The sequence below is a fragment of the Vespa velutina genome, chromosome 2 (assembly GCF_912470025.1).
Source record: "Vespa velutina chromosome 2, iVesVel2.1, whole genome shotgun sequence".
Taxonomy (NCBI): domain Eukaryota; kingdom Metazoa; phylum Arthropoda; class Insecta; order Hymenoptera; family Vespidae; genus Vespa; species Vespa velutina.
Window position 1 is genome coordinate 767,501 of NC_062189.1, and position 12,500 is coordinate 780,000.

General features: G+C 32.7%; 2 protein-coding genes and 1 long non-coding RNA gene across 6 annotated transcripts in view; 2 read left to right on the top strand and 1 right to left on the bottom strand.

Moving 5' to 3' along the window:
* The window catches only part of LOC124947314, a 102,057-nt gene extending 100,479 nt beyond the window's left edge, over positions 1-1,578 (top strand). Inside the window, exon 4 of the long non-coding RNA XR_007100371.1 lies at positions 296-1,578. This is a non-coding gene — a long non-coding RNA (uncharacterized LOC124947314). The remainder of the gene's footprint in view (positions 1-295) is intronic.
* A 74-nt stretch (positions 1,579-1,652) lies between these two features.
* LOC124946392 (cyclic AMP-dependent transcription factor ATF-2) lies at positions 1,653-4,810 on the bottom strand. The gene is made up of 7 exons (XM_047487011.1): positions 4,472-4,810; positions 4,280-4,373; positions 4,031-4,179; positions 3,639-3,970; positions 3,260-3,500; positions 2,802-3,150; positions 1,653-2,664 (listed from the first exon to the last, which is right to left on the bottom strand). The coding sequence occupies exons 1-7, from the start codon at positions 4,520-4,522 to the stop codon at positions 2,207-2,209; spliced, it is 1,674 nt and encodes a 557-aa protein (XP_047342967.1). The 5' UTR covers positions 4,523-4,810; the 3' UTR covers positions 1,653-2,206.
* Positions 4,811-4,956: 146 nt separating this feature from the next.
* Positions 4,957-12,500, top strand: part of LOC124946393 (serine proteinase stubble) — a 14,598-nt gene continuing 7,054 nt past the window's right edge. The window contains exons 1-4 of one of the 4 annotated variants that reach the window (XM_047487012.1): positions 4,957-5,233; positions 5,608-6,031; positions 8,710-9,002; positions 9,622-9,708. In XM_047487012.1, the coding sequence (XP_047342968.1) occupies positions 8,903-9,002; positions 9,622-9,708 (187 nt within the window). In that variant the 5' untranslated portion in view covers positions 4,957-5,233; positions 5,608-6,031; positions 8,710-8,902. Of the gene's footprint in view, positions 5,234-5,584; positions 6,032-6,351; positions 6,373-8,709; positions 9,003-9,621; positions 9,709-12,500 lie in introns of those variants that run through there. The other 3 variants (XM_047487014.1, XM_047487013.1, XM_047487015.1) reach the window with 3 other exon arrangements.

The following is a 12,500-nucleotide window of genomic DNA, read 5'->3' on the forward strand; positions in this document are numbered from 1 at the left end:
AGAGAGAGAGAGAGAGAGAGAGAGAGAGAAATGTTACATAGGTTATGTACATTGTTTGATTGTATGTTAAAGGGAGAATTTCCTGAAATTCGAATACACGTTACGTACGTAAATGTACGATACGTTTGTTTGTTTACTGTTATCGGCTATGCGTCTTATCTGTGTATAAGAAAGACATTGACAATATTTACAAAGTAACCGATAATACGATGTCTCTCTCTCTCTCTCTTAGTTGGTCCCTTGTGCTTCGACATGAGTCACGTTAATAATATATCGTTAAGGGAAGTTGAAGGAGGAGAGAGAGAGGAAGAGAGAAAATCACTTTGTTCCTCTTGAAATTGTTCTTCGAATGCAAAAAATTTTTAATAACAAGATAGTAGTTTCCTCCCACCTCCTAAGAAAGAAAGAAAGAAAGAGAGAGAGAGAAAAAAAATTAAGATCGTATTCTTTGCAAAAAGAAAACAAAAGAAAAATAATAATAATTGAATCCATCAGATTGTTATACGATAATTAGATTTTGTCGTTCTTTTTTTTTTCTTTTTCTTCTTTTTTACAGGTTCCACCAAGAGAGAGGATGAGACGAATGGTGGATGGATGACACAATTCGTCGTGTCGTCGTAGTCGTCGTCGTCGATGAGAGAGAAAGACTGACTCACACACGTGCTGCAGCTTTGGTTCTTTCTGGTTTTTATGTCTTGCGGTTGGTTTGGAAAATAAAACGCGTGCCCAAAGCCCCTTATCATTCTCCTGTCCGGTGTACAATCGTTAAACGACTGGACGGAGAACTGATAAGGGCCCGAGGGTCACAGAATCATCGTGAAGAGAGAAATTCGAAGGGGACTGCTCTGCTTGCTTGCTTGCTTACTCTCTCTCTTTCTATTTCTCTTCTCTTTCTAAAATGGCGCCATGCGCGTGCTTCGTGTCTTTCTCCTCCTCCTCATCCTCCTCCTCCTCCTCCTCCTCCTCGTCGTCGTCGTCGTCGTCGTCGTTGTCTATCGGACGAAGGAAGACACACACACGCAAGAAGAAGGACCAAGTTAGATATAGTTAGCAAGAAAAAAGAGAGACATTCTCTCTCTCTCTCTCTCGCGCGTATTAACTTCGTCCTTTTGTTTTTCACTTCTTATCATTCGATAACTTTAACTTAACAATAATAAAGTACCTTATTCTCTTTGTCCTTCTAAACGCTTATACGTTATGTATCTAAAAGTAAAACTTTTGAAATACATTTAGTCGTACTTATCATACTTATTAACAAGCGATTTGTAAAGTTTCAACGAAATGAACGATGTTCCCTTAAAACTATATAAAGAGAGAGAGAGAATAGACACGCAGATTGTTTCTCTCTTTCTGTTTCACTTCTCGGTGCTTACTTAATGAATTTCGTTGTCTCTCTGGTACCTTTGTCAATAAGATTCGTTACTAAATGTCATCGTTAACAAGGAATCTCTTAGATCGTTGAAAACTTTTTTTTACTACCTTTATTACTATTACTTTGTTCCATCATTATTATTATTATTATTATTATTATTATTATTATTATTATTATTATTATTATTATTATTGTCATTGTTGTTATTATAGGTTAAGAGGATTTAATAATAAATAAAATATGATGAACCTTTGAAACGATGTCTCTAATATATTTTATTTATAATAAATAAATGTGTATAAAAAAAATACTTATATATATATCTATATTTATATATATGCTATGTCCTCCTTCACGTTTCTCTTTCTCTTTCTCTCTAGAGAGAGAGAGAGAGAGAATTTCTATTTAGCAGCAGTTGGCTTCCGATTTCGCACGAGTGATTTTGTTGTTACAACACAGGTAAGAGATCTCAATAATTAACAAGCCCTTCTACGCTACCAGGCTATATTAAAGATGCATAGTTAAAATATTTACAAGACTTGAGTTCAGGCACACTTGTGTGTTTATATAATAATATACTCTCTAATAACGATAAGAGAAAGTCTCTCGATGTTAATTTAATAATCTAAGTAAATATTATATACAAAGTTTATGTATATATATATATATATATATATGCATAACGCGTTTCTTGTTCCTCCTCCCTCCCGGCTCGCGAGAGTTGACTTAAAACCAATAATGAATAGCTTTGGAATTTGTAAAGGGGAAAAAAAAAAAAAAAAAGAAAAAGATTAAAAAGGAAGCGAAAAGAAAAGAAATAGTTAGTTAATATTTTCACGTCGTTGTCGTCGTCGTCGTCGTCGTCGTCGTTTTCGACGAGGCCTGTCTAATCTCGTAATTAGGATTCAGTCGTATAATCTTTCTTTTTGGCTGCATCGACTCATCCGATCTCCTAATAGTTGGACTTTGAACGATCATGATTTGTTGCTGTTGTTTCGCCTCGTTATCCTTTTCCGCTATGAAATGTGTCACCTCGACTAACTTAATGGCAGGGATATTTTTGACGATAGTTCCACTGGTAATAATGGGAGTCGTTGTTACGGGACGTTCGACGACCTTCGGCAATATTATTGGATTTTTCATTGTTGTCGTCGAGGTCGATTTTTTTGTTGACACATCAGGAACAAAAGTCGTCAAGGTTTTTATCGGAGGAGTATTATTAGTTGATCCCGTGGTATCAATCGAATCGGCATTCACAGATATTATTTTAGTTCCTAATACTACGCTATTGCCTGAATAAAATGTAAAAAGAAAAAAAAAAAAAAGAAGGGACACCTTCTTAATTATTAAAAATAAGCCATTGAGATTGATAGATTATAATTGAAATTGAAAGTTTTTATTTTTTCTTTTCTCCCCAATCTCTCAATACCTTTTTCCATCTCTTTCGTTATTGGACAATCCTTGTGAGCTAATAAGAGAGTCTTCAATCTCGTCAACTCGTTACGCAAAGCTTTTACTTCCAATTGCAAAGCTGCGTTAGCTTCGTTAACGTTAGTCACGGTTTTTTGTAAATGTTGGATCCAAGCTTTTCGTTTCGCTCTGGCACGCATCGAACTGGCACGATTACGTTCGAGAAGTTCCTTCTTTTTATGCTGATCGACGTTCCCATTTGGATTTTCCTTTTCATAAGGCTGATTGCTATCCCGTTTTATTATTGTTTCGGGAGATTTTTCAATTTCGACGGCGTTTACCTTCTTCGTTAGAACCTGCTGTAATTTCTATATTCAAACAAAACTTTATTAATACGATTGATTTTCATATGTTTGTTTGTTTTTATCAGCAAAGAAAGAAAAAAGAAGGAAAAAAAGAAAAGAATAATGCATTTACCATTTTTGCAAAGGTCATTTTGGAAGATAGAGCTTTATTTGGTTCTATAACTGGTACCATGTTTCGTGGAAATTCAGATCTCACTAGTACGCTTTGTTGTCTCGTGTGTTCGATGGTAGAAACCTGGGAAGGTGTCAAGCTAGACGCTTGGGAGGATTCGCATATTGGATTGGCAGAAAGTTGCATCAATTTACCATCCGCTGTTTTCAACAGTAATTCAACCTCTTCCCCATTTATAGATCTTTATCAAATGTTCCAATTAATAGGATTATTAATCATGCGCGGCTTTGGTATCATAGAATAAAAAAAAAAAAGAAAAAAAAGAAAAAAAAGAAAAAAAAAGAAAAAGAAAAGGTTTCGTTAACGAGTCGTTCCTTACAATTTCGAAGAAGACTGCAGAGGTATTTTTTTAGGAGTAACAGACACGTTCAAATGTTGCAGAACAATACTTTCTGCGTGGAGAGCCGTGGTCTTGGAAGACGTTAGTGTATTCTCCTTCATAAGATGAGACTCGTTTAAATGTAAATTTAAGTCCGAACAAGTTTGCGTTTCCACGGAAGATCTCTCATTAGACGTGGCTTTGTCTATGACCGCTATAGAAGTAGAACATTCTTGGTTAGTTTCAGAAAGAATGTGAGTACCATCCGACAATACATCTGCGATATGTGGAAATATGTGAGGAGTATGCAACGTGTCGTCCGTACTTCCCACCTAAAAATTAATGCCATTGCGTCGTTTAGAATATTTTTAATACTCTAAGAATTCTTTTACCTCTCCTGGTACAGTAAGCGTTCCAGTGTTTCTTGCTTCCACAGCTCTTCGAAAGGTCTCTTCGAAAGGATTAACATTTTGTAAATCTTGAAACAATCCCACTTCCTCGCAATTACGAATGAATCTGGTTGGAGTCGGTGTTTGATCAGCTACATATACCACAAAAACATTAATGCCAATGTATCATATTGTTCATTGGTATGTAATGTAAATCTATCATGCATGAGTCAAAAGGCAATAAACCTTTACCTACAAATCCAGTATTTTTGCCATTGTTCTCAAGATTCAACACCATGTCATGCTTCTTTCTATGAATTGCTAAGTGATCCTCATCGGTGAAGCTCTAATAGAAGATAGAAGAAAAAGCAAAAGAAATTTAATTGATATTATTTCTAACATTTACATTTAAGTAATTGTCTTTGGAGTTTCATATCAACTTACCATATTGCAGCCTGATGACGTGCAAGCAAAAAGTTTTTGAACATCGCTCATAATTATTACTATTACTTTTCTTATTCTACTCAAACAGAGTTTGTAAGAGTTCAAACAATTCGACAATTTACAGGTGGTACAAAGATATGTCTATAACGAATAACAATGATTATCGTTGAAGGTACGTCAATTATTCTTTCATTCAAAATCATATACATCGTCGTGAACACGCGAATACGAACGTAATGAAAATTATTATAGCACATTCGACAATGGGAACTTGGACGAACGATGTTAACCTTTTTGACAGTTTACTGTAGCGGTTAAGTTATGATCATTTTTAAATACACTATAGCAAACATCATAGTGCTGCTACCTGGTATCTATAAAAAACAATTGGTCATTTTAGTTGGTCGATAAGGAAGAATATCATTTTCAATTTGCAACGTTAGAGTGCGTTCATGATCAAGATCGGTAAACGCATCGACGGAAACCTAAATTATCGACATATCGAGGGGGGTAGGGGAGAAAAAAAAAAAAGAGAATTTACGACAAAAGAGAATTGAATATTACTTTTTAATTGACAGACCTTATGATAAAAAGGAAAAAAGGATATAAAAAGTTTGAGAAAATATAAAATTTAAAGACGTTCTTTTACATACATTTGAATTTTCACTCGATGATGACCTATCTATCATCTTTCGAGCGAAGTGAAACCGCACGTTGAAGAAAACGGATTGTTCCTTCGAGCGACTGTGACTTTCTATGAAAGTAAGTTTCGGGATTTGCGGGCTCGCGGTCAGTGTATCAAATAGACACGATCGTATTGCAAGTACAGTACAAGCAAAAAACCTCACATAAGTTTTATACCTTTATGGTCGAAAGGATAAATAAAAAGGATTAAAAATTAACGCGTACCCGCGCGTGTACATACATATACATACATATACATACATATACATACATATATATATATATATATGTATATATGTGTAACATGCATGTATGAAAGAGCTTGAAAATTTTTCTTCTATCATTAAATGTAATAAAAGCGAAAGATGTTAATTAATTAATTAACTCGTATAGAGTCAAGTAAGTAGGTAGAAATAGTAATTTAACGAAATAAGAGAAAATAAATGTTTTAGAAGAGAGTAGTAGTCCGTCTGTGGTCCATCGGGAGAGAGTAAGGAGAAGGGCTTTGTGGACGACGACGACGACGACGACGACGACGACGAAAGGTAACGGAGATCAGAACGATTCGAAGAGAGTGGTCTCGGATGGTGATGCGTTTCCGTTCCTCATCAGTAGTCACTCGCGTCTCGCGGTGGTCTATTCTCACACGCACATATCTTCGTTCCTCGACGAAAGTATCCGAAAACTGATAATCAATTGACGATCGTCGATTTTTAATATAATTTACGATTTAATTGTAAGATTATTAAAAAATAAATCTAATATCTCCAAATTGACGCGATTAATTCTTCTCACAAGTGTATCATTTTTCACGATAATATTGTACTTTCGTCTTCCTTCAAATACAACCATCTGAGAATGTAATAATATAACAAAGTATGTCTACACACACACATTTATACATATATATATATATATTTGTGTGTGTGTGCGTATATATGTGTATGTATGTATTGAAAAGTAATAGAAGAGAATAAGTGTTGTTCAGTGGTGAAAAGAAACGAGAAAGTGTGTGTGTGTGTGTGTGTGTGTGTGAGAGAGAGAGAGAGAGATATGGATAAGAAGAAGATCTAACAATGATTCTTTACTTTTCTCCTTCTTCTCGTTTAGATCGTGAAAAAATAATCGAAACTTGAGCTTTCGCGTGACCGTGATCTTGGCTATTCCTTCGATATTCAGTTCCCGTGTCGGCGACCTTGATCTCGTTAGAAAACCAGGTGAGACACCGGAGACTCCAAGAGGTTTTTCTCTTCTTGCTTCCTTCCAAAGATTTCGATTATCTCGATTATTATCGTTTTTATTTCTTTTTTTTTTTTTTTTTTTTTTTTTTGTTTCCCCCTTGCTATCGAAGAATAATCATCCATACGAGTTTATAGTTTTAGTTTTCTTTTTCTTTTCTTTTTCTCGTTTTTGCTTTTTTTTTTTCCCCCCCCCCAAGCGGAATCATTACTGGGCGTAGTCATGTTTCCGCACTAGTAAATTATAACCATAAGTGAGTTAAGTTTAATAGGTAATCAAAAAGGTAAAAAGAGAGAGAGAGAGAGAGAGAGAGAGAGAGAGAGAGAGGGCGAATTATCCATAATTGTAGGTATGCATTTTGTTACGGTTCGATAAAGCGGGTCGATCGATATAAATCGCGATCTCCTGCGAACGGTAAAATTGATATTAGCGATTAGGATCATCTCTAGTCATGCGTTCGATATTACACATTGATTTAAAATTTTGCTTTATAAATACATTTAATGAGATATTAACAGATTTGAATATGCCGTATGTTCTGCGTCATGTTTATGCATGCAAATTATAGTGATTTTTCTGCAAATTTTTTTTTCTTTACATATATATATTTATACATGTACGTAGATATATATACTTGTTACAAATATTTTTATGATATAGCATATATGATTAGGAAATTTGTTATGCCATAAATTTTGTCTATAATATCGTATATATAACTGCGAATATGTTATATTAGAAATAATGCGAAATTGCATATAATTGCAAATTTATATATATGTATATATATATATATACATACATACACAGACACATACAAATACATATGTAGAAAGATAAAAGTAGAGAACACGTGTACGATAAATTCTATACAAGTTTGGAAATTCAAGTTAGGAGAAAGCTTTCCTTTCTTTCTTTAATTCTAATAAATAAAAGAATTAATGACATTTCGAATTTCCATTGGACTAATCGAAAAGAGAGAGAGAGAGAGAGAGAGAGAGAGAGAGAAAGAGAGAGGAACCATTACCAACAAATGGCTTCGTTGTCAAAGTCGAAAGTTACCGGTTAACTTTCACTAATAACTAAAGGTACACGAGTAGTGATGGTGGGTGGGTGGGTGAGGGGAGACCTATGGGACCTAAGGGGCCCAAGGAGTGGGATGTAGATTGGCAGGAAGACTAGAGAAGGGGAGAAGACGATTCGAACGCAACGTTACGAGGCACTAAAAGGCGTGCCACTTGTTTCGTGTGGCCTGGTTTCGTGTCCCAATTTTGAGTGAGACTGTACCTGAACGGCTTCGCCACGGTTCGTGAACTCGGCCGGTTAACGAGGAAATATGTATATACTTATGTGCGAACGTGTAAATCTATGACGTACACGTGTATATGTACGTGTTTGTGTTTGTGTGTATGCGTGTATGTATATATATATATATATATATATATATTTGTTTGTCTTCATCATGAGATGATATATACCGATGATCGAATATTAACAAAAGTTCTTCTTTTCTTCTTTTTTCTTTTTTCTTTTTTTTTTTTTTTTTTTTTTTCTTTGAACAGACATGATAGATCTTGATTTATAAGGGAAATATATATATATATATATATATATTTGTTTTTATTTTTTTATTTTTTATTTATTTTTAATATTAAATGTTTAATGAAACGATGGCGTTCCACGTAAAGTGTTGCGAATTGTTCTTTGTCGAAACAATAATAACAAAGTTTGTTTTAAATTATGGGTATATATATATATATAAATTAATTGATTAAATTGTATTACATAACATTATTAATTTATATTTTATATATTAATGTTTCTGAAGTAAATAAGATTGGTTTTTATATTTGCAATTTTTTTTCTCTTTCGCTTAATTATACAATATAAATATAAATAGAATAATAATATATGATCGAATTAAATCGAATAGTTTTATTAAATGAACGAAATTTATTTTAAAATCATTATAAATTTTTTCGATTTATTAAATTAATTAAAATACTTAGGTAGTTCGATTGAATGGATGAAATAAATTTTTGTTCTTTTTTTTTTTTTTTTCTTTATTTAAATAAGCAAAGTTTCGACAAAAGCAATCGTGTGATTCCTTTATAAAAAAAAAATATATATATATATATATATATATGTGTGTGTGTGTACGCATATATGATTTATTCGAATTAAATCGAATTTAAATAGGAAATAGTTAAAAATGTTTTTCCTTTGTCTTCTCTTTCTAATCACGGGCTGTTTTTAAACTCGACAGAGAGAAAAAAAAGGGCAGATTTTTTAGATCTTGTTTGTTGGTTTGATAGGGTCGGATTAGAAAGTAAAACGTTTAAACGTAAATAATAGTAGAGAATAATCGGGGAAAAAACATTTGTGATAAATAAATAATACGACGGAACGTGGTAACATGTATGAGGGGACGGACGTTAGTGAGAAAATGAAACGGTGAATGAGAGTGAATCTTTCGCCGGATCTTTATCGGCTGTCGGACGAAAAGAAATGATTGCGCCCACATCGTCGTTCTTCTTCATCCTTTACGTCCTGATCGGCTCGTGCTACGGCAATTACAGAAGAAACGATCGATATCTCACGAAATTTGGTAAGCAATTATTGTCCTCGTGAAAATTTATACGATATTTTCGACTTAAACTTTTTTTTTTTTTTTTTTTTGTCACGTTCTTCTTCTTCTTCTTTCTTTTTTTTCTCTTTTTGTTTCTTCTTCTTTCTCTTTGTCACTTAAAATATGAAGTAAGTAATAATTATTTCTTTCCCATGAAAATATGTCGAAAGAAAGGGAACAATTATTTTTTCAAAATGAATATATTTATCTGACGATCAAATAATTTTTTTTCTTTTTTTTCTAAGATAGATTGTACGAGATATATAAGATTATATGAAATTTGTTGTAAAGGAAGAACAGAAAAAAGAAAAGAAAAAGGAAATAAAATAAACTGTTTGACAGTTAAATTTTTATTTACTTCAAGACAAATTTATATATATATACATATATATATATATATATATATATATATATATATATACATATATGTATGTGACATGTTTTGTGGAAAATATTCTACATAATCAAGATGAGAAAATTTCTTAGTAAAAGGAAAAAAATAAAGAGAAAAAAATGCTTTTTTCTTTTTATTTCTCAATTCGTTAATAAAGTTATCAATTTTGTTTTTGTTCTTTTGTTTTTTTTTTTTTTTTAACAGATTTCCCGGAGAACGAAGAAATATCTTCGAACGATGAGAATCGTCTCGATTCTAACAGACAAACGAGATTCTTCGACGAGCTCGGTTGTAAGTTAACGTTAACATACATACGTATTTATTATTTTTTGTCTTTCCTTTCCTTTTATCCTGAAACGTCATGAATTAAGTGGGAGGAGAGAATTACGTGATTCGATCGATCATAACTCTGCATACCTGACCTGTGAGTGGTGTCGTATTAGCTTGAATTTTAAATATGGTGGCACCGAAAGAGAAAGGCCACTACTACTAACACGCTTAACTCACTTCGAATGACAATGAATCTTTCTTTTCCTTTGCTTTCGGCCACGAGCCAACTCTCGTGAAAGAGAAAGATAGGAAGAGAGGAGATAGAAAGGAGAGGGAAGAAAAAAAAAAAGAAGTAAATAAATAAAAGAAATGAATATAAATGACAAATAAATCAAACACGTCCGTCAACGATGAGAATTTATATGGAGATGTTAAAAAAGATTAATGTGAAACTGAGTTAGATAACTATATCTTTGTGTGGGAGGGAAAGAGGGCTTGGAGGGAAGTGAACGGACAAAAGAGTATAAATAAAAATAAAAATTATTTGACGTAATAATTACGTTAATCTATTCAACAAAGTTGTTGCCCTTTGCTCCACGGTTCTGATATTGCAAATCGAATTTGCATTTGATTTTAATACAAATATTAGTAATTGTATAAAGGCTTTGTAAAGTATGGAAATTTTTTTCGATTAAAAAAATATAGGTTGTCGTTCTTTTTTTACTTTTTTTCTTTTTCGACAAAAGAGGAATACTTTTTTTTCGTTTCTTTTTGTTTTTTTTTTTTTCTTCTTTGACTATATGTGTGCATATAAAATTTGTCACATAGGATGTTTTATATCTAATTCTTTTTTTTCTTTTTCTGTCGAGTTATAAAAGTATAAGTGCTCGAAGTAAAATTACGAAATTATTGTTCATCGTTTGTTGAAATAAGTCCATAGGAGGATGTTCATTTTATCTTTTCTTCTTTTTCATTTTATTTCATTTTTAAATTTCAACCGAGAATTTTCCGTCCTCTTCGAATTAATCAATTCCCATGAGATTTTTCCATTTTGATTTAATAATTTTTGATTTTCTATTAAATTTTACATATTATAATTTATATGTATATTCTCTCTCTCACTTTCTTTCTTTTTCTGTAATATGAATCATTCTGATTATATATTTTTGATAACATCGTCCAATTGAACGAGACGAATGTCATCGATTTTAAATAATTAATTGATTTTATTATTGCATTATAATTAATATGCTCTTTCTTCAAAATGAATAATTCTGATTTATCTAGGTATAGGTCTTTTCGATCGTCGATCCAAAAAGAGTTATTATTATGTATTTACTTGTTGATAGAACGAAACGCGATCACGAATAAGAGGACGTAGAAATTTCGCGGTTCAAAGTCGAGTTAACGAGGGACGACGAAATTGGAATCGTACTTGAAAGGCCATTTACAATAACGCTTACTTTCTACGAGAACTCATTTACTACGGACCTTATTGTTTTGTTTTTATATTGTAACAAACAATTTCACCCTGGTGATATTTCTCTTCGTGATATCTCTCTCTCTCTCTCTCTCTCTCTCTCTCTCTCTCTTTCTCTTTTTTCGTTTTATTGTTTTTTTCAATCATCGTCATCGACAACTTCTACAAACGAAAAGAATTTATTACGCGACGCTAGCTTTACGATCGACGAAAATGATTTCTCCTTTTTTTTTTATTTTTTTTTTCTTTATTTTTTTTCTTTTTTTTTTACGTAGAGAAACCAGGGTAATAATATTAAACACGGTGCTGTCGATTCTACGAAAATTATTCAAAATCGTTGTTAAAATCATCACTAGAAATCACTTTTTCTTTTTCTTTTTTTTTTCTTTTTTTTTTTTTTTTTTTTTTTTTTTTCTTTCGATTAAAACAAATGTGACATAAGATAATCGATACGACAGGAATGATTATAAAGATTGTACAAAAAACTACAATTAAAATCACCATCGTGTATACACTGCAAGTCAATTGTTAAAAATCAGATAAGAAACATCGATAAAGCAAGAAACTGACTATTACGAAAATCATTGAAAGAACCATTGTCGAAATTAATCCTGCAGTTCTATTGGAAATGAATTCTTCTGTTTTTCTTTGGTTGAAATTGAATCAAAAAGAAAAGGCAAATAACATGATTGATATAAAATGAAGAACAACGATTTATGATAATTATTTAATATTAAAAATGAAAAAGTCAAAAGTATTATACGAATAAATGATTTTCAATGGTAAAGAAACAAAGCCAATTAATTTTCTAGAATAATAGAGAAAAAGAAGAATAGAATTTTATTCATGAATGAGAATGTAGAGAAAAGGAAAGGAAAAGGCTGTTAGCAAGCGAGCGAGTAAGTAAGCAAGCAAGCAAGCAAGCAAGCAAGCAAGCAAGAAAGCAAGCAAGAAAGCAAGCAAGCAAGTATGTAAGTAAGTACTTGGGAGTCTCCTCGTGGAAAAGGAAAGGGTGGGGAGACAGCCAATGCAAGACGAAGAGGTGACATCGGTTTGCCTTTGGGAAAGCCGATACTGGTGAAAGCAGAGAGCAAGAACAAGCAGCAACAGCAGCAACACCAGGAACAGCAACACCAGTGAGAAGCGTCTAGCCACCACGTTGGCGTCCGATCTTCGACTCGGGACAACGGATCGAGATCAGTTCTCCACGTGGAGTCCGAGTACTCTTATTCCATTGATCATCTATATATTATTCGTCATATTCATTGGCCTGTGTTTATTGATCTTTGATTAAGTCCCCATGGTGATATTTCAGTGATCAAAAAATTAATAA